We start from the raw sequence: 21,129 nt of genomic DNA, 5'->3' as shown, positions 1-21,129 counted from the left end.
AAACGTCATTACCGGGCTAGACGCTGTGTACGTGGCAATGGAATAGCCCACAACGAGCCCTCCTTCGTTTCCATGAAGTTCACCCGTCGAGTACATTCGCATCTCAGTGTGAGCACACACTTTGGCTGTAGGGTTAATGAAGTACAGGGATATACATAATGTAATGGGTAGTAATCAACAGGTTATGGGTACGTGAAGATAATCGCATTCACGTTCCCCTTGCACTAGATGAACATTCGAGTGAATTCGTTCACTTAGCATTTCTTTGGTGGTCACACACAAGTGAATTGACCTGTTGCTCTGACCTGATATGGCCTGTCAGATACATCTCAAGGTTCCCCCGTTCTCGATAAGGCATCTGCAACCATGTTCTCCTTTCCCTGGATATGAATTATGTCAAATTCCTCTAGGGCTAGACTCCAACGACATCATCTTGAATTGGTCCCCTTGGCTGGTGCAGCCCTGGCAAAGGGACGTGAGTGCTTCAAAGAGGACATCTTTTACTATCTGAACAGCCAGGCAGCAGCCTAGCACTCCTCCTCGATCGCAGCGTAGCTTTGTTGAGTGGGGGTCAGCTTTTTACCTAGCCTATGGATAGGTACCCCGAAAGGTCATCGAGTCCAGCCCCCTGCCTTCACTAGCAGGACCAAGTACTGATTTTGCCCCAGATCCCTAGGTGGCCCCCTCAAGGATTGAACTCACAACCCCGGGTTTAATAGGCCAATGCTCAAACCACTGAGCTATCCCTTCCCCCCCACACTTTTTGCTTAAGTAGTCGTGGGGTGCCTGTTACCCCCTCCCATCTGGCAGCAGCGCTGCGCCTAGCCCAGGGTTAGCAGCTTCCGTGCACAGCACGAAGAGCTCGCTGAATTCCGGGCTGACCAAAAATGCCTCTGTGGTGTTGTGGAGCCTTTCTCACCGGCCTCCAGCCCCGCCACCCGCTCTGGCTTCCCCTCTTTTGCAAGGTCTGCTAGAGAGGCCACGGTGTCACTAAACCGCTTTGGCCAGACCAACCCAGGATTGGGCTTGGTTCAAGGGGCAGCCCACCTCCACATGGCCTCTACCTTTAGCGGGTCGGGGCGAACCGACCCACTGCCCAGCCTGTCCCCGAGCTGGGACACCATTGCAGCCCCCAGCATGCACTTGGAGACACAGGCACCGACTTTCCAAAGTGTTCGACCCCCGGCTCAGGCCCCGCCCCCATTCCAGCCCTTCCACTAAAGCTCCGTCCCCGCCCTCCCTCTTTCCCTCCTCTGAGCATGCCATGCCCTCACTCCTCCCCCCTCCCTCCCAGCCTCCTGCGAAACAGCTGTCTGCGGTGGGCAGAAGGCGCTGGGAGGGAGGGGGAGGCGCTGATCAGTGGGATCTGCCGGTGGGCGGGAGGCGCTGGAGGGGTGGGAGGGATCTAATAGGGGAGCTGCCGGTGGGTGATAAGCACCCACCATTTTTTCCCCATGAGTGCTCCAGCCCCGGAGCACCCACGGAGTCGGCACCTATGCTTGGGGACCTTGACAGAGAGGTTGGCTTCCCTCAGCCTTTGTGACACGACTCCCCCGTGAGTCAAGTGGTCGTGCCAGGAGCAACTGAAAATAGCCAAGTCATCTATATAGGCCCTGGCAAGTGTGTGTACCCTGCAGCACCTGGCTGAAAGGCAGCCCCCAAATGTATTAATCCAAAAGCCATAATCTTAAACTCCGAGAGTCCAGATGCTACGAGAAAAGCAGATTTTTCCTGGACATCAGCATCTAAGGGAATCTGCCAATACCCATGAGTCAAATCCAGTGTGTTTATGAACTTCGCACCTGGTACCAGGAGGTCCGGTAACTCCTCTGTTCAGGTGTGGGGTATGGGTCAGGCTGGGTGATCGCGTTCAGATTCCTGTACTCCCCACACACAAGCTCGTGGTTTAGTCTTGTCTAGATACCATCACACGAGGAGACGCCCAGGGGCTGTTTGACGTAATGATTCCCTCCCACATCCAGCAGGCTTTCCACCTCCTCCTGGAGGTGCTGCTGCATGTCCCATTTAGCCCAGGATGCTCTGCTAGGAGCTGGGCAGAGCCCTCAGGCTCAAATAACCTGTATGATCTTGTCCCTTAAACCTGGCCGGTTGGCAAATCCCTGTCTGTGGTGCTCTGCGGGCCCACATCTGCTTTGGGGCTGGAGTTAAACCCTCCCCCAACCCAGTGCTTTCCAGAGGGCCCCCCTCCCGATCAATTAAAGGGGCGGATAATGTTTCCTCATCGCACAACAGATCACGTTCACAGCCATCTCCCTTGCATGGTAAGCTTTTAACCTGTTGATATGCACTGTTTGAACAGCTCCTCTCCCCTTGGGCTCCCTTACCTCATATGTGACTTCATTCACTCTCTGTCACCTCAAAAAGTACTTCCCAGTAATCCCGCCTTTTGGTTTTCCTCACCGGCGTCAGCATTAACACCAGATCACCAATATCAAATGACCTTTCCTCAGTAGGCCGATCCTACCAAGCTTTCTGACTCTCCTGACTTTTCTTAAGGTTCCATCCACCTGCAAATTCTCCTTCACCGGCTGTCCTGTTTCCTCTGTACTGTGTTCCCAAGAGCTTTGAATCAAATCTAGGGGTCCCCTCACCTGCCTCCATACAGAAGCAGGGGAGCAAAGCCAGTAGGTTCTTGGGGTTCACATCTGTACACATATAGAAGCAAACAGCATGTTGGGAATCATTAGGAAAGGGATAAATAACAAGACAGAAAATATCATATTGCCTCTATATAAATCCATGATACACCCACATCTTGAACACTGTGTGCAGATCTTGTCGCTCCCTCTCAAAACAGATAGATTGGAATTGGAAAAAGTTCAGAAACGGGCAACAAAAATGATTAGGGGTGTGGAACAGCTTCTGCAGGAGGAGAGATTAATAAGACTGGGACCGTTCAGCTTGGAAAAGAGATGACTAAGGGGGGATATGTTGGGAGCTATAAAATCATAACTGGTGTGGAGAAAGTAGACAAGGAAGTGTTATTTACTCCTTCTCATAACACAAGAACTAGGGGTCTTCAAATGACATTAGTCGGCAGCAGGTTTAAAACAAACACAAGGAAGTATTTCTTTCCACAACGCACAGTCAACCTGTGGAACTCCTTGCCAGAGGATGTTGTGAAGGCCAAGACTATAACAGGCTTCAAAAAAGAACTAGATAAGTTCATGGAGGATAGGTCCATCAATGGCTATTAGCCAGGCTGGACAGGGATGATGTCCCTAGCCTCTGTTTGCCAGAAGCTGGGAATGGGCGACAGGGGATGGATCACTTGCCGATTCCCTGTTCTGTTCATTCCCCCTGGGGCACCTGGCACTGGCCACTGTCGGAAGACAGGACACTGGGCTAGATGGACCTTTGGTCTGACCCAGTCTGGCCGTTCTTAAGAAACAGGAACAAAATGTCCCAGTTGTTCTCCTGCCTGGAAACATACGTTCTTCGCATAGCTTTCAAAATTCCATTAAATCCTTCCTTAAGCCCCTTCATTTCGGGGTGGTAGGGAGCAGCCTTTATATGTTTCACTCCATGCAATTCCCATAACTTTTTAAAGACAACAGACAAAGTTTGCACCACAGCCTGTCAGGAATGCTCTGGGAAAATCTGCTCTGCTGAAAATGGTAAATAAAGCTGTAGCCCGAGTTTCAGCTTCACTCTTAGACACTTCAGTGCCTTCAGGATTCCTGGTGGCAAAATCCACCCCACCAAGTATATATTTCTTTCCACCCCTGGAAGGTTTAGTGAGAGATCCCACAATATCTACAGACCTTGTGGGAAACCCCTTCTTAATAATGGGCGAAGGCTGCCGTGGTGCTTTGCACGGTCCCTTTAAGCCCTTACGCTTCTGACACAAATCACAGCTTTGGCAATAATCTTTCACTGTCTGAAACATAGGAGGCCAGTAGAAATCCCTTAGCCTGTCACAGGTTTTCTCCACTCCTAACTGTCCCACGAATGGGCCGTCATGGGCTACCTGAAGCAATTCTCTCCTGTATCATTCCAGCACAACTGTTTGCTTGCAGATTTCACCAGGACGCCTTTTCTTCCCTGTAGGAGCTTCCCTAAACAACAAATCTTCTTGTATAAGAAATCTCCCCCTTCCTTCCCCAGCCGGGGTGCCACTCTGAGCTGCAGCCTGCTCTTGTTCCAAAGAAGGATCAGATTGCTGAGCAAATAGAAAATCTTTTTGTGTTTTCACTTAAGCCCCGAGCAGATTCTGGCACAACACAAGAATTTTCAAATCCTGCCTCAGCTGGCGAGCTGCTGTTCTCAACAGAAAAAGGCTTGAGGGCACTTCCCTCCCCTTGACAGCCTTCCCCACTGCTCACAGACAAAGCAGGTGTATCGACCCACGCCTTCCCTGGGACCTGCTTAGACAGGGCTACAGTGTTCTTACCTATTAAAATATCAGCTGGCAGCAAATTCCTAATGCCGGCCACAACGTCACCCTTAAAACCTTCCCCCTCATGGTGGACTTTAACCAGAGGCACAGTCACAGAAAATGCAGCCAAAGCCAAAATATTCAGACTTTTGCCTGGCTGTCTGTCCTCCTCCCTCACAAAACTGTCCTTAACCAAAGTAACTTGGGAGGCAGTGTCCCTCCGCCCAGCACACTCAATGCCATTCACTCTTGCACTCTTAATAAACTCCTCACTACCGTCCCCAGACTCAGTCCCAATACAGGTTATGAGGCCGTTCTCCTCCATCACAACTTCCTCTGGGATCCAGGGGGCAGCATTAGCGCTCACAGTGGGAGCTCTGGCATGTACAGCGGGGGCTGTGGTTGCAGATTGTGGGATGACCTTAAGTTCTGGGCAATTTGGTTTTCTATGACCAAGAGCCCCACAGAGATGGCAGAGCCTGCCTTCCCTTAGTGTAAGCGGCTTTAAAATCTGGGCTCCCTGGAGGTTTTTTAACAAAGTTGGAGTTAGGTTTCTCCTAGACCTCTCATCCCTTTTGACCTGGGGAAACCCTTTTCCTGGGGGTTGCGCCTCTCCTGAGCCCTTGACTCAACTTATTCATCAGCAATTTCTGCTGCCTCCAAAACGGGGGGAGGTTTTTTGTCACAGATGGCACCGCTTTTACCTCATCAGTGACTACCCGCAAGAACTGCTCATGTGCCATCAAATCAAGCCACTTGTCATAGGGACCATCCGCCCTGCCCCAGTTATCCATATTGTCACATAACTGCGCAGCGTAGGCACTTACGCCACATGAGTGATACTGGCAGACAGTTTAAGATTTCTGATGATGGGGCAATCACTCGTTACCGAGTATGATCATCTTCCATGGGAACTATGGGTCCTTAGGTGGCTAATCCTTGAACCACAAGTTCTATTACAATGAGGGCAGATGTTTTCAGGCTCAGCAGGAAGCTGTTCACCATGACTGGAAGCCAGTCTCTCCTTCCTCCTGTGCCTCTTGTCTTCTTCAGCTTGTCGGCGAGCAAGTTCAAAATGGAGGGGACCATCACGTAAGACTTCACTCCATTTTAAGCGATCCTGGGCAAGTGTCTCCCAAGTGTCAGTGTTTTAGGTTGTCCTTCAGCAAGTCCTTATAACGCTTCCGTTGTCCACCCACGTTACGGTACCCTTCTTTCAGCTGAGAGAACAGGACCTGTTTTGGGAGGCGATGGTCTGGCATCCGGACAACGTGACTAGTCCAGCGGACTTGCTGACTGATTATCATTGCCTCGATACTGGTGGTCTTTGCCTCTTCCAGAACACTAATATTGGTGCGCCTGTCTTCCCATTTGATCTTCAGAATCTTACGAAGGCAGCGTTGATGGTGCCTCTCAAGGACTTTCAAGTGGTGTCTATAGGTTGTCCAAGTTTCGGACCCATACAACAGTTTTGGGAGAATAATGGCTTAATAAACAAGAAGCTTGGTGTCTGTTTGAATGTCATGATCTTCAAAAACCCTGTGCCGTAAATGAAAAAAAGCTACACTGGCCCAGCTCAGGCAATGTTGAATTTCTGCATCAATATCTGCCTTGGATGAAAGATGCCTTCCAAGGTAGAGGAAATGATCGACATTCTCCAATGCCACTCCATTGATTTTGGTAGATGGGGCATGTAACACCTCATTTGGAGAGGGCTGATAGAGCACTTTAGTCTTCTTGATGTTAAGAGTGAGACCAAGACATGCGTAAGCATTGGCAAACACATTCACGATAGTTTGAAGATCTTTCTCAGAGTGGGCGAAGATTGCGTTGTCATCAGCAGACTGAAGTTCCACAATAGATGTTGTGAAGATCTTACTCTTGGCTTTCAGCCCGCTAAGCCTGAACAGCTTTCCGTCCATTCTGTAAATGATTTCAACGCCAGCTGTAAACTTCCCAGCAATTAGGTAAAGAATGACGGCAATAAAAACCACAAACATGGGTGGAGCGCTGATACAGCCCTGTTTGACTTCTGTTTGTTCTTTGAAAGGTTCACTCTGGGAGCCAGTGCTGCTCAGAACAGTCGCTTTCATGTTATCATAAAGCAATTTTAGGACATTGGATGTCCTGATAAATACATCAATTTTAGAAAGTATAATCCAGAGGGCACGGTGATTCACTGAATCAAAGGCTTTTGTTAGATCAATAAAAGCCATGTACAGTGCTCGGTTTTGCTCCCGACACTTTTCTTGCAGCTGCCATGCTGTGAAGATCATATCCGCAGTTCCGTGACATGGTCGGAAACCACTCTGTGACTCCGGTAAAATTTCTTCTGACAGGGGCAGAAGGTGGCTTGCAAGGATCCGTGCCGTCAGAACTTTGCCTGCAATGGCTAGGAGGAAGATACCATGATAATTTCCACAATCCGCTTTATCCCCTTTCTTGAAGAGGGTGACAATCAGGGCATCCCTCATTTCACTGGGTATCTCCTCCTTTATCCAGATTTTAAGGATAAGCAGGTAAAGCTGCCGAATTAGCTCTGGTCCACCGTCTTTAAAGATTTCAGCGGGGATCCCATCTAAACCTGCTGCCTTGTTGTTCTTCATCTGCTTGGTGGCTTTATGTACCTCATACAAATTGGGAGGGTCTCAGAGCTCATCCCTAAATGGTCGTTGAGGGATTTGCTCAAGGACTTCATCTGCAACCATAGAATTACAGTTAAGGAGATCTTCAAAATGTTCTTTCCAGTGAGAATTGATGGCTTTGTTGTCCTTCAGAAATGTAGTTCCGTCCTTAGAGCTAAGAGGATTCATACCATGACAAATTGGCCCGTAAACAGCCTTGGTGGCACTAAACATCAAGCGATAGGACTCCAGGGTGATCTTAAACCTTTTCAGTACGGTTTCTTTAAACTTCCTGTATATCATAGCATCACCCATCTCCATTTCATTAAAGACTTGCCTGGCTTTTCCAGTCAGTTTGGGTAAGAGGATTGGCATCCATTTATCCCCAGGAATCTTATGGCTATCACAGTCTCTCAAAGGTGGTTAGGAATTCCTCAGTGCCCTCAGACTCACGATAAATCAGGCAGAGTTTCTCCCACTCCCTGCTGTTGAGAGGGGATGTACCCACCGGCTGAGGCTGCTCCTTTCGCTTCTTCAGAGTTTCCAGCTGCAGCCCATGAGCATTTCTCTCCGCTTCCAGCTGCTCCATGCATCTCTGGTGGGCTCTTTCCTCAATTTCCTCCTTCTCCTTGATCCGGAGTTCCACCATCGTTTCCTCGTGTTCACTGGGCTTCCAGGTGTCTCAACCTCCCCATGTCGGCTGCAGCGCCTTCTGGGCCCTGGGGGAGGGGGCTGAGACCCTCCTCTTTGGTCAAAGTCCATGAGCAAAGCTCCCAGTCCTGATCTGAGTTTTTCTTCTTAAAGGAAGAACACAACTGCTCAAGGTCTTTTCTGTCAAGATCCGCGTGTGACTGTGATTCACCCATTGTGACTAATCCTTAACCCTTAAAACTCCCGATATCAAATGTACATTTTACCTAGCACTGGGTTCTGAGCTTTAAGCCCAATTGACATGTGGATGTCACTTCTGCCAACTACGCCAATTGTCCCGCTGGCCGAGTGGCTCACAGCTGCGAGTGCCAATCCCCAGTCAGAAAACAGGGCAGGCCCCCCAAGCTGGGGGTGTGCGTCTGTCATTAGATTTCACCAAGCCAGTGACAACTGTGCGCCCCTGGATCACTCCATTCCCATTGAGCCACGGACAGTCCCCGTAGGGACATCTTACCACCCAGACACACGGGACTTAGTATAGCGACCAGTATCACCAACATCACATCCCATTAGCTCACTCCCAGTCCCAAAGGGTCAGTCACTCACCCCAGAGACAGCGCTGGCAGACGATTTCTCTAAGGGTTTATTAGCTCAGCAAAGGGAATGAGCTACTGAGAGGTTAAAGCAGGTAAAATACAGTAACAGGTGAGCCCAGGTTTGTAAGTCCAAAGCAGTAGCAGAGATGTGGTGATCTGGGAGTTTTCCATGAGTCTCTCAGGGATACGCAGAGTAACTTTGGGGATCTGTGTCTTCCATGTGGAAGGCTTCCATGTGAGTGGCCAAACAGTTTCAAGGAAAGATCCTTCATCTCCAATCCATCTTTTATGTCTTCTTCGCCCAGAAAGCTCGCTGGCGGGTTCTGTACCCGCGTGGGCCTTCCTTGGCTGGCAGTGCGTGAGGGATGCAGACTGTGTCTGAATTCCCATCAAGAACTCAATGGCCCTTGCTTTGAAGTTAGCAACCTTCTTCGTTTGGTGGGTAAACGTCATTACCGGGCTAGACGCTGTGTACGTGGCAATGGAATAGCCCACAACGAGCCCTCCTTCGTTTCCATGAAGTTCACCAGTCGAGTACATTTGCATCTCAGTGCGAGCACACACTTTGGCTGTAGGGTTAATGAAGTACAGGGATATACATAATGTAATGGGTAGCAATCAACAGGTTATGGGTACGTGAAGACAATCGCATTCACGTTCCCTTTGCACTAGATGAACATTCGAGTGAATTCGTTCACTTAGCATTTCTTTGGTGGTCACACACAAGTGAATTGACCTGTTGGGCTGAGCTGGCCTGTTAGCATCACAGAGATAAAAGGGGGCAAATCCCATAGACTCTGGGGGGGACACTCCTGTACCCAGATAACAAATCAGGGAGCAACACACCAATCATTCTCTCATGCTGTACCATACAGCGCCCGCATAGACTTCAGGGCCCCATGGAATCTTTCTACCAAACCGTTAGTCACTGGGCGATGGGGGGCAGCTTTCACATCCCTCACTCCGCTCAACACCCATCACTTTTTGAAAACTGCAGACATGAAATGTGCACCCCGGTCTGACAAGATTTCCCCGGGGAAACCAATTTGGCTAAAAACGGTGACTAGGGCAGTAGCCAGTTTCAGCTTCTATATCAGACAGTGCTGGGCCTTCAGGGTACCTAGCGGCAACACCCACCACTCCCAGTCTGTTTCTTTCCGTTCCTGGGAGGCCAGGGTAGGGGGCCCACAATGTCCCCAGACCCTCTGGCCAACACCTCCTTAGCGATAGGCAGAGGTGCCCCGCAGGGTCTGTAACCGCTGGCGCTTCTGACACGACTCGTACTGTGATTTTCACTGTCTCAAACGCAAGGCCAGGAGCCTCGTTTGAGCCTCGCATGGGTTCTCTCCACGCCTCACTGTCCAGCACAGGGGCAGTCATGAGCCACGTGCAGCAGCTCAGTCCTGCCCTTATCAGGCCCAACGCCTGCTTGCAAACCGCAGCAGGGTGCCTCTTTTTCCCTCCGCACAGCAAACCTTCTCGAAAAGCCGACAGAGGCGTTATTCTGAGCCACCTTCCTCTCCCTGGCCGGGGGGCAGCCTGGTGAGCCTCCATAAACTCCCTTGGAGTCTCACTCGCGTTAGGAGCCGCCTCTGGCAAAGCAATGGACTCTCCAAACTCTCCTCTGGGGACAAACGGTTACTTTCCGCTGGCAAAGGCCTGAGGGCGTTTCTCCTCCCTGCTGGCCACAGATAAGCCAGCGCGGCAGAGCCAGACTTCTGGCTGCGAGTTCTGATATTACCCTGCTGAGACGTGGCTGCAGTGTCCTTACCTCATAAAACAGGCGTGGGAAGCAGATTCCTAATGCCCAGAATACTACCCCTGGAAAGTCCTCACGCTCCAGGTAAACCGTAGCCAAAGGTACAGAGACAGGGAATTTGGCCAGAACTCATATTTGTAAGTTTTTACCTATATTTCTCCCTTACCAAACTTCCCTTGACCAAAGTGACTTGGGGTGCGGTGTCCCTGCAGCCCTTACCACAGCCCTCTTCATCAATTCTTCACTACCCGCCATGGCTTGTTCTAGACAGCCATAACAACTGCTTCTTGGAGCATCTGGTCCTGGAACCCCCAAGAGGAGATGCAATTCTTGGTTTGGTCCTAAGTGGAGCATGGGATCTGGTCCAAGAGGTCAACAGAGATGAACCACATGGCAGTGGTGATCAACGTGTAATTACATCTAACATTCTTTGGGGGGTGGGGGCGAAGAATACCAAAGAAGCCCACCACAGTAGCATTTAACTTAGAAAAGGAGAAGTACACAAGAACGAGGAAGCTAGTTACATGGAAATTAAAAGGAACAGTGTAATAGTCCGGTGAGGGGGGTTGTGCCCTCTTAGGGGCCGTCGGGCGCCAGGCCGCCTCACTACACGGCCAAATCAGACCTCGGGTTCTGGAGGTCTAGGGGTTCCGCCCCTTTGGCAGGGGCTGAACAAAAGGCTCTCTGCCGCTGCAAGGAGTTCCAGCCCTCAGTCAGGGCTGGGCAGGATACCAGTCCTAAGCTCCGGTTCCTTCAGCCGGAGCTGGGGCTTACAAAGTTAAATAAGCCCGAAGGCCAGCTCAGGGCGGGGTAATACCCCGGGGTTCAAAGGGGCTCAGGTCCTTGCAGCAGGAGCTGAGCACAACAAAGTCAATAAGCCCAGTCCCTTAGCCAGGGAGTGAGCAGACAAGTAACGGCAACCCAGGCCCTAGGTCAGGGCGGGGCAGTAAGCAATCCGCCTAGGCTCAGGCCCTCAGGCAGGGCTGAGCAACAAAGTCAGTAGTTTAAGCCCAGGCCCTCAATCAGGGCGGGGCAGCAAACAGCAGTTCTAGGCTCAGGCCCTCAGGTAGGGGCTGAGCAAACACACAGTCAGTTCAGGGGCTCAGGCCCTCAGGTAGGGGCTGAGCAAACACACAGTCAGTTCAGGGGCTCAGGCCCTCAGGTAGGGGCTGAGCAAACACACAGTGCTTCAGGGCTCAGGCCCTCAGGCAGGGAGGAGGAGAGACTGCCACCCGGCGTGGGGGGGTGGCAGGGGGGAACACAGGCCCACCCACTCCACTGTGTTCCAGCCCGGGGCCCTATCAGCAGCAGTCCGTCTGCTGCTGGGTCAGTGGGGATCCTGACCGCAACACACTGACATAGGCTCGGGGTCTGCTATCCCCGGGCCACTTCCCATCTCCTCCTCCATGGGTACCTGCTCCTCGCTGGGCTCGGCAGCGGGGTCCCACACCATGGGCTCCTCGGGTTGCTGAGGGCTGTCTAGGTCGGGCCGCTCCTCCGGTCTTGGGTCCGGCTCAGGTTCGGGTGGCTCCTCGGGTACCGTGCTCGGGGCAGGCTCGGCCAGTCCACCTCAGGGTACCTTCCTCGGGGCAATCTCGGCCAGTCCACCTCGGGGTCCCGCGCTCGGGGCAGGCTGGGCCAGTCCACCTCGGGGTACCTGCCGAGAGGGAGGTTTGAGCGGCGCTGGGTGTTTGGGTGCCTGGTTCTGCAGAGGCTCGGTCCGTCGGCGTCCAAGTACCTGGCTCGGGGTAGGCTCCGTCTCGCAGGAGCCCGAGCAGGAGCGTCTGTCCTCCCCGGCCGCTCGGCTCCAACTGAGCGCTGGGGCCTAGCTTTTATACTTCCTGTCCCGCCCCTTGACTTCCGGGGGGCGGGAACAGGTGGCGGTGGCTCCGCCCACTTGGGTGGCTCTTCTGGTTCCTCCCTCTCTGGGGTTGGCTCCGCCCACTTGGGGGGCTGTTCAGGCTCCTCTCTCTCAGGGGCCGTCGGGAGCCAGGCCACCTCACTACAAACGGTCACAGGAGTGAAATCCCTGCAAGCTGCGTGGAAACATTTTAAACACACCGTAATAGAGGCACAAATTAAATGTGTACCCCAAATTGAAAAAACCCAGTAAGCTGACCAGAAACTACCACCACGACTAAACAACGGAATAAAAGAGGCAGTTAGAGGCAAAAAGGAATCCTTTAAAAATTGGAAGTTAAATCCTCCTGAGGAAATAGAAAGGAGCATAAACTTTGGCAAGTCAAGATTTTGTATAATTAGGCAGGCCAAAAAAAAAAAAAAAGAATTTGAAGAGCAACTAGCAAAAGACACAAAAACTAACAGCAACAAAGAAAAAGTCCGTCCGAAGCAGGAAGCTGCCAAACGATCAGTGGGGCCCCTGGACGATCAAGGTGCTAAAGGAGCACTCAAGGACGATAAGGCCAGTGCATCTTTCTTCGCTGAGATTCCCACACCTGAGCCATTCTGTTTAGATGACAAATCCGAGGACCTGTCCCACATTGAGGTGTCAGTAGAGGAGGTTTTGGAACAAATTGATAAATGAAACAGTAACAAGTCACCAGGATCAGATGGTATCACCCAAGAGTTCTGAAGGAAATTGCAGAACTACTAACGGTGGTATGTTCCCTATTGCTTAGATCAGCCTCTGGACCAGACGACTGGAGGCTAGCTAATGAAACACTGTTTTTTAAGAGGCAATCCTGGCAATCACAGGAATAAGCCCTGATAAAAACCCTGGGGGCCCAGAGGTTAAAGCCCCTACGTCTGCCACCACTGGGGGGCGCCTGGCCAGAGAAAACCAAACTGTGGCAGGTGGGGGTGCGGATTGTGGGGTTTTATCAGGGTTGGGGTTGGGTTTCCTTCCAATCCCCTCCCCCCTCTTACCCTGGGTGCCTGGGGGGTTTCCCTTCCCCTGCGACTTGCATCCTCCATGGGCCCCTCATTCAACGGCAATTTCTGCAGCCTCTAAACCTGTGGATGGTTTTCACCTCACGGCTGCCTACACCTCCCTTGGAATTACCCATAACAGCTGCTCCTGGCATCGGACCGGACAGCTTTACACAGTCCCCTTCAGCCCCTGCCCCCATTACACTGGTCTACAATTTTTGAGAAGTCGTCTGCTTCAGAGATAAAATGTGCTATTTATTATGTATTTTGATGTGCTGAATTCAAATATGACAATTAAAACAACTGATTGGCTACTGTTTCTAAGATATTTAAGTTTTTACATTTTATGTCTATGTATATTGTGTAGATAGTAGAGTTTTAATCATAAATTGTAAACCTAGGTCTTTTCATGTGTTTATGGTTGCTTTACATGATAATATTTCACCTGTCCTGTTTATGTAACACTTTAAAAATCAGCAAAAGGGTTATATAAATAAAATTTATTATGAAACAAAAGGCAAAAAACTATTATGTACATAGTTTAGTCCTATTCAGTGTCTACTCGGCGCTTCTTGGCTTGTCTCTTGTATTCATTAAATGGAGCATCTCTTGTCACTGTCCAGCAATAGTCTGCAAGCATTGATGGGCTCCATTTGCCCTGATAGCGTTTCTCCATTGTTGCAATGTCCTGGTGAAATCGCTCGCCGTGCTCGTCGCTCACTGCTCCACAGTTCGGTGGAAAAAAATCTAGATGAGAGTGCAAAAAATGTATCTTTAGTGACATGTTGCAACCAAGGCTTTTGTATGCCTTGAGGAGGTTTTCCACCAACAACCTGTAGTTGTCTGCCTTGTTGTTTCCGAGAAAATATATTGCCACTAACTGGAAGGCTTTCCATGCCGTCTTTTCCTTGCCACGCAGTGCATGGTCAAATGCATCATCTCGAAGAAGTTCACGAATCTGAGGACCAACAAAGACACCTTCCTTTATCTTAGCTTCACTTAACCTTGGAAATTTTCCACGGAGGTACTTGAAAGCTGCTTGTGTTTTGTCAATGGCCTTGACAAAGTTCTTCATCAGACCCAGCTTGATGTGTAAGGGTGGTAACAAAATCTTCCTTGATTCAACAAGTGGTGGATGCTGAACACTTTTCCTCCCAGGCTCCAATGACTGTCGGAGTGGCCAATCTTTCTTGATGTAGTGGGAATCTCTTGCACGACTATCCCATTTGCAGAGAAAACAGCAGTACTTTGTGTATCCAGTCTGCAGACCAAGCAAGAGAGCAACAACCTTCAAATCGCCACAAAGCTGCCACTGATGTTGGTCATAGTTTATGCACCTCAAAAGTTGTTTCATGTTGTCATAGGTTTCCTTCATATGGACTGCATGACCAACTGGAATTGATGGCAAAACATTGCCATTATGCAGTAAAACAGCTTTAAGACTCGTCTTCGATGAATCAATGAACAGTCTCCACTCATCTGGATCGTGAACGATGTTGAGGGCTGCCATCACACCATCGATGTTGTTGCAGGCTACAAGATCACCTTCCATGAAGAAGAATGGGACAAGATCCTTTTGACGGTCACGGAACATGGAAACCCTAACATCACCTGCCAGGAGATTCCACTGCTGTAGTCTGGAGCCCAACAGCTCTGCCTTACTCTTGGGTAGTTCCAAATCCCTGACAAGGTCATTCAGTTCACCTTGTGTTATGAGGTGTGGTTCAGAGGAGGAGGATGGGAGAAAATGTGGGTCCTGTGACATTGATGGTTCAGGACCAGAAGTTTCATCCTCTTCCTCTTCCTCGTCGGACTCAAGTGAGAATGATTCTGGTGCATCAGGAACCGGCAGTCCTTCTCCGTGGGGTACTGGGCGTATAGCTGATGGAATGTTTGGATAATGCACAGTCCACTTTTTCTTCTTTGACACACCTTTCCCAACTGGAGGCACCATGCAGAAGTAACAATTGCTGGTATGATCTGTTGGCTCTCTCCAAATCATTGGCACTGCAAAAGGCATAGATTTCCTTTTCCTGTTCAACCACTGGCGAAGATTTGTTGCACAAGTGTTGCAGCATATGTGTGGGGCCCACCTCTTGTCCTGATCTCCAATTTTGCAGCCAAAATAAAGGTGATAGGCTTTCTTAACCATAGTGGTTATACTGCGCTTTTGTGATGCAAAAGTCACTTCACCACAAACATAGCAGAAGTTATCTGCACTGTTCACACAAGTACGAGGCATCTCTGCTCACTTTGGCTAAACAGAAATGTGTCCCTTTGCAAAATCAAACACTGACAAATAAGAGAGCACGACACTGTATGATTTCTAGAGCTGATATAGGGCAATTTGTTCAGCAGAGTGATGTAAGCTTCGTTATGATTGCATCATCCATGACTTCTAGGAATAACATGATGCAATTCATATCATGGATGACGCAATACCAGCTTCAGATTGCATCATTCATTGTTTTGCCTAAAAAGCAAGTACTGTCCAAACCCAGTCATAGATTTATTCATAGATCCAGTCAAAGATGTATTTTAGTCATTTCTGGTTTAAATTGAGTTCCCTTCCCTTTATAACTCACTTATCCTCCGCCATTCCCAAGTCAAGGGTCGTATATACTGACCCAATAGCATATCTTGAAAACTAGAGCCAATCAACAATTTTAAGCATCATTTTCGTTCTCAGTGACCCAGAATTAGTAAAGTTTGACTACATTTATTTCAGAAGCATTTTGGCTGTAGAGCCGTGTTATCGCATCAAACACCACATTTTATCCACACACTCAACATGAGGGACATAGTCAAACACCCTGACATTTCTGTACTTCAGTCGATAGCTCTTGGGTCTAGTGGTTAGAGCAGGGGGGGCTGGGAGCCAGGACTCCTGGGTTCTCTCCCGGCTCTGGGAGGGGAGTGGGGGCTGGTGGTTAGAGCAGGGGGGGCTGGGAGCCAGGACTCCTGGGTTCTCTCCCTGCTCTGGGAGAGGAGTGGGGTCTGGTGGGTTAGAGCAGGGGGGGCTGGGAGCCAGGACTCCTGGGTTCTCTCCCTGCTCTGGGAGGGGAGTGGGGTCTGGTGGGTTAGAGCAGGGGAGGCTGGGAGCCAGGACTCCTGGGTTCATTCCCTGGCTCTGGGAGGGGAGGGGGTCTAGTGGGTTAAAGCAGGGGGGACTGGGAGCCAGGACTCCTGGGTTCATTCCCTGGCGAGGGGAGGGGAGGGGGTCTAGTGGGTTAAAGCAGGGGGGACTGGGAGCCAGGACTCCTGGGTTCATTCCCTGGCGAGGGGAGGGGAGGGGGTCTAGTGGGTTAAAGCAGGGGGGACTGGGAGCCAGGACTCCTGGGTTCATTCCCTGGCGAGGGGAGGGGAGGGGAGGGAAGGGGGGCTGGTGGGTTAAAGCAGGGGGGGCTGGGAGCCAGGACTCCTGGATTCTAACACCCCCATCTCCTGCAGTCTCCCCATATTACCGGACCAAGCTTCGTGGACTCTACACGACTGCCAAAGCTGACGCAGAGGCTGAGTGCAAGTGAGTGCCCCTGCTCCCCGCCCCCCGCAGCTGCTGATGGCCCCGCCCCACTGCTCACCCCCTGTCTGTCCTCTCACCCCCAGCATCCTACGCAAGGCGCTGGACAAGATTGCAGAGATCAAATCCCTTCTGGAGGAGCGGCGCATTGGTGAGTGTCCTCCCCCTCCCCCCGTGCCTCCCCCCAGAATAGGCCATGGGGTCCAGCCCCACACTGGGGGCACTCGGCATGAGCAGGAACTCCCATAATCCTTTGGGGCTTGGACGATGGAGTTTCTCTGAGGAGGGCGGGAACTCCCATGATCCCCTGGGGCTGGGTGTCTCTGCTTGGGGGTGCTGGGGTCGGGGAGCCAGGGCCTGCAGTCTCATCAGTGGGGTGAATGGGATAGGTGGGGCGCCCAAGGTGGGTGTGGCAATCTGGGCTGGGTGGCATGTGAACACAGGGTCAGAGTGTCTGCACTGGGGTCAGTATCTGTGTCCAAGTCCCTGGGGGCAGGAAGAGGGGGCTCCCCCTAGCTCTATGGGGTTCACCTCCCTTTCTCCCCCCACCCGCAGCTGCCAAGATTGCCGGGCTCTACAACGACTCAGAGCCGCCCCGCAAGACCATGCGCCGGGGCGTCCTCATGACCCTCCTCCAGCAGTCAGCCATGACACTGCCCCTGTGGATCGGCAAACCTGGGGACAAGTGAGTATCGCTGGGGTTGCCCAGGGCAGGCCGGGGTGGGACACCCCAGATAATCTCGCCCTCCTCTCCCCGCAGGCCGCCCCCGCTCTGCGGCGCCATCCCCGCTGCCAGCGATTACGTGGCCAAGCCGGGGGACAAGGTGGCCGCTCGCGTCAAGGCTGTGGATGGGGACGAGCAATGGATCTTGGCCGAGGTGGTGAGCTACAGCCACGCCACCAACAAGTGAGCACCGGGTGTGGGTCCCCGGGGCTCCTGGGAGGAGTCAGCCCCACGCAGCTACAGCCAGCTTGGGGCATCTAACCATAGAGCTGGGCGACAAGGGGTACCAGACAATCCTGCCTAGAAGTGCCAATCTAGGCCCTCAAGGGAGATGGCTCTATGATCCTGCAATCTTTTGGACTTAAGTCCCCTTTTTTTGCCACTTCAGAAGGGTAACTCTATGGTTCTACCACCTTAGAGAGGTAGAAACACCTCTCCAGACACTTCAGGATGGCATCCCTATGGTTTCTGCTGTCTTGGTAGCATAGAAACCCCTTTCCAACTTTGCAGCAGGTGTGACTCTGGTCCTACCACCTTAGAGGAATGGAGGCTCCCCTCTAGCTGCTCGAGGGTGGCGGCTCTATGGTGCTGGAGTGTGCTTATTTAGGGACTTGACGGAGATGTTCTGTGGTATTGCAGCTCTAGGGGCATAGATACTCTCTAGCCACTCAAAAGAGATGGCTCCATGGTTCTCCATTAAGCGCTGCATAGTAATGCCTCTCTAGCCGCTCAGTGGAGATGGCTCTATGGTCCTGCAGCCTTAGGTCCTCCACTTGCCTAGCCCCTCATGGCGACGACTCCTCTCTTTGCAGATACGAGGTGGATGATATCGATGAAGAAGGCAAAGAGTAAGTGAGAGGAGAGGAGAGGAACGGAGAGGGGAAGGTGGTGGTGATGGGGAGGCTTTCTCGTCCGGAGAGGGGGGTCCCTGTCTCACCCTGTCTCCCCCCGCCCCCCCCCCCCCCAGGCGTCACACCCTGAGCCGCCGCCGCATCATCCCATTGCCCCAGTGGAAGGCGAACCCTGAGACAGACCCTGAGGCGCTGTTCCAGAAGGACCAGCTGGTGTTGGCGCTGTATCCCCAGACCACCTGCTTCTACCGGGCCCTGATCCACGCCCCACCCCAGCGGGTAAGGGGCCCATCCCCTCTGGCGGGCACTGATCTGAGACTGGCTGGGGGCACGGGATGGGGGCCTTTCCTTACTAAGGGCTACCCAGACTCATCCAGCCCAGGGCGGGGACCGGCTGGCTCAGGGGATGGGGAATGAGACATGGGGCCTGTCCCCGGTGGGGGGCGCTGGCTCCGATCTGGCCCCAGGGCGGGGACTGGCTGGCTCAGGGGGGTGGGGGCCTGTCCCCGGTGGGGGGTGCTCGCTCCGATCCGGCCCCAGGGCAGGGACTGGCTGGCTCAGGGGATGGGGAATGGGACAGGGGCCTGTCCGCGGTTGGGGGCGCTGGCTCCGATCCGGCCCCAGGGCAGGGACTGGCTGGCTCAGGGGATGGGGAATGGGACAGGGGCCTGTCCGCGGTTGGGGGCGCTGGCTCCGATCCGGCCCCAGGGCGGGGACTGGCTGGCTCAGGGGGGTGGGGGCCTGTCCCCGGTGGGGGGTGCTGGCTCCGATCTGGCCCCAGGGCAGGGACTGGCTGGCTCAGAGGGTGGGGAATGGGGCGGGGACCTGTCTGCGGGGCGGGGCGCTGGCTCCGATCCGGCCCCAGGGCAGGGACTGGCTGGCTCAGAGGGCGGGGAATGGGACAGGGGCCTGTCCGCGGTGGGAGGCGCTGGCTCCGATCCGGCCCCAGGGCAGGGACTGGCTGGCTCAGGGGATGGGGAATGGGACGGGGGCCTGTCCGCGGGGTGGGGCGCTGGCTCCGATCCGGCCCCAGGGCAGGGACTGGCTGGCTCAGGGGATGGGGAATGGGACGGGGGCCTGTCCGCGGGGTGGGGCGCTGGCTCCGATCCGGCCCCAGGGCAGGGACTGGCTGGCTCAGGGGATGGGGAATGGGACAGGGGCCTGTCCGCGGGGTGGGGCGCTGGCTCCGATCCGGCCCCAGGGCAGGGACTGGCTGGCTCAGGGGATGGGGAATGGGACGGGGACCTGTCCGCGGTGCGGGGCGCTGGCTCCGATCCGGCCCCAGGGCAGGGACTGGCTGGCTCAGGGGATGGGGAATGGGGCGGGGACCTGTCCGCGGTGCGGGGCGCTGGCTCCGATCCGGCCCCAGGGCAGGGACTGGCTGGCTCAGGGGATGGGGAATGGGACGGGGGCCTGTCCGCGGGGTGGGGCACTGGCTCCGATCCGGCCCCAGGGCAGGGACTGGCTGGCTCAGGGGATGGGGAATGGGACGGGGGCCTGTCCGCGGGGTGGGGCGCTGGCTCCGATCCGGCCCCAGGGCAGGGACTGGCTGGCTCAGGGGATGGGGAATGGGACGGGGACCTGTCCGCAGTGCGGGGCGCTGGCTCATATCCGGCCCCAGGGCGGGGACTGGCTGGCTCAGAGGGCGGGGAATGGGGCGGGGGCCTGGGGTGCAGAAGGGCTTCAGTGTCTCTCATGCTGCCTCTCTCCAGCCCCAGGACGATTACTCGGTGCTCTTCGAGGACACGTCCTACGCGGACGGCTACTCCCCGCCCCTCAACGTGGCCCAGAGATACGTGGTGGCCTGTAAGGAGACCAAGAAGAAGTGAGGTGGTGGGGGCGGAGCTTGGGGGCGCCCGTGAGTATAATAAAGGCTTCTCCGCTCCCCCATTGTGCTCTGCTGTGGTTCATGCCAATGCCAACGCCACCCCTGGCATGGGGCCGAGGGAACCGCGCCCCACGGGGCCACGGAGGTCAGCATATTCCAGCAGAGCCTCTGGGCCTGGCAGTTCAGAGCCCGGCACCTCTGGGCCTGGCAGTTCAGAGCCCAGCACCTCTAGGCCTGGCAGTTCAGAGCCCCGGCACCTCTGGGCCTGGCGGTTCAGAGCCCGGCTCCTCTGGGCCTGGCGGTTCAGAGCCCGGCTCCTCTGGGCCTGGCAGTTCAGAGCCCGGCTCCTCTGGGCCTGGCAGTTCAGAGCCCCGGCTCCTCTGGGCCTGGCAGTTCAGAGCCCCGGCACCTATGGGCCTGGCGGTTCAGAGCCCGGCTCCTCTGGGCCTGGCGGTTCAGAGCCCCGGCACTTCCGGGCCTGGCGGTTCAGAGCCCCGGCACTTCCGGGCCTGGCGGTTCAGAGCCCGGCGCCTCTGGGCCTGGCGGTTCAGAGCCCGGCGCCTCTGGGCCTGGCGGTTCAGAGCCCGGCGCCTCTGGGCCTGGCGGTTCAGAGCCCCGGCGTCCCTGGGCCTGGCGGTTCAGAGCCCGGCACTTCCGGGCCTGGCGGTTCAGAGCCCGGCACTTCCGGGCCTGGCGGTTCAGAGCCCCGGCTCCTCTGGGCCTGGCAGTTCAGAGCCCCGGCTCCTCTGGGCCTGGCGGTTCAGAGCCCGGCGCCTCTGGGCCTGGCGGTTCAGAGCCCCGGCGTCCCTGGGCCTGGCGGTTCAGAGCCCGGCACTTCCGGGCCTGGCGGTTCAGAGCCCGGCACTTCCGGGCCTGGCGGTTCAGAGCCCCGGCTCCTCTGGGCCTGGCGGTTCAGAGCCCCGGCTCCTCTGGGCCTGGCGGTTCAGAGCCCCGGCTCCTCTGGGCCTGGCGGTTCAGAGCCCCGGCGTCCCTGGGCCTGGCGGTTCAGAGCCGGAGAGCTGGGACCCGCCTGGTACCAGCCCCCCGGGTGGTCAGTGTGCCCTCGAGGGGGTGCCAGCCTGTGCCCCCCATCTCCTGTCAGACCGGGCCAGGCCTTTCGTCTCGGTTCCTACCCCCGGCGTTGGGCTAACGCCAGGTCACCCCACACGGCCTCTGTCAGGGTCTTGCCCCCTTGGAGCCAGACCCAGCCCATGGTGTCTGGCCCGTGGGCGCCGGGCAGTGCCAGGGCCCATCGAGACAGGGCTCTCCAGTACCTCCCCGCAGCTGC

General features: G+C 54.4%; 1 protein-coding gene across 1 annotated transcript; it reads left to right on the top strand.

Annotated features, from left to right (window-relative positions):
* Nucleotides 1-8,898: 8,898 nt before the first annotated feature.
* On the top strand, nucleotides 8,899-19,903 carry SGF29 (SAGA complex associated factor 29). The gene is made up of 8 exons (XM_065422864.1): nucleotides 8,899-8,902; nucleotides 16,369-16,441; nucleotides 16,525-16,589; nucleotides 16,994-17,123; nucleotides 17,199-17,345; nucleotides 17,975-18,010; nucleotides 18,130-18,292; nucleotides 19,726-19,903. The coding sequence occupies exons 1-8, from the start codon at nucleotides 8,899-8,901 to the stop codon at nucleotides 19,840-19,842; spliced, it is 735 nt and encodes a 244-aa protein (XP_065278936.1). The 3' UTR covers nucleotides 19,843-19,903.
* The last annotated feature ends 1,226 nt before the right edge of the window (nucleotides 19,904-21,129 follow it).

This window comes from Emys orbicularis, assembly GCF_028017835.1.
Source record: "Emys orbicularis isolate rEmyOrb1 chromosome 2 unlocalized genomic scaffold, rEmyOrb1.hap1 SUPER_2_unloc_4, whole genome shotgun sequence".
Classification (NCBI taxonomy): domain Eukaryota; kingdom Metazoa; phylum Chordata; order Testudines; family Emydidae; genus Emys; species Emys orbicularis.
The sequence above is the reverse complement of the archived record's forward strand: the minus strand, read 5'-3'. Positions and strand labels throughout refer to the sequence as shown.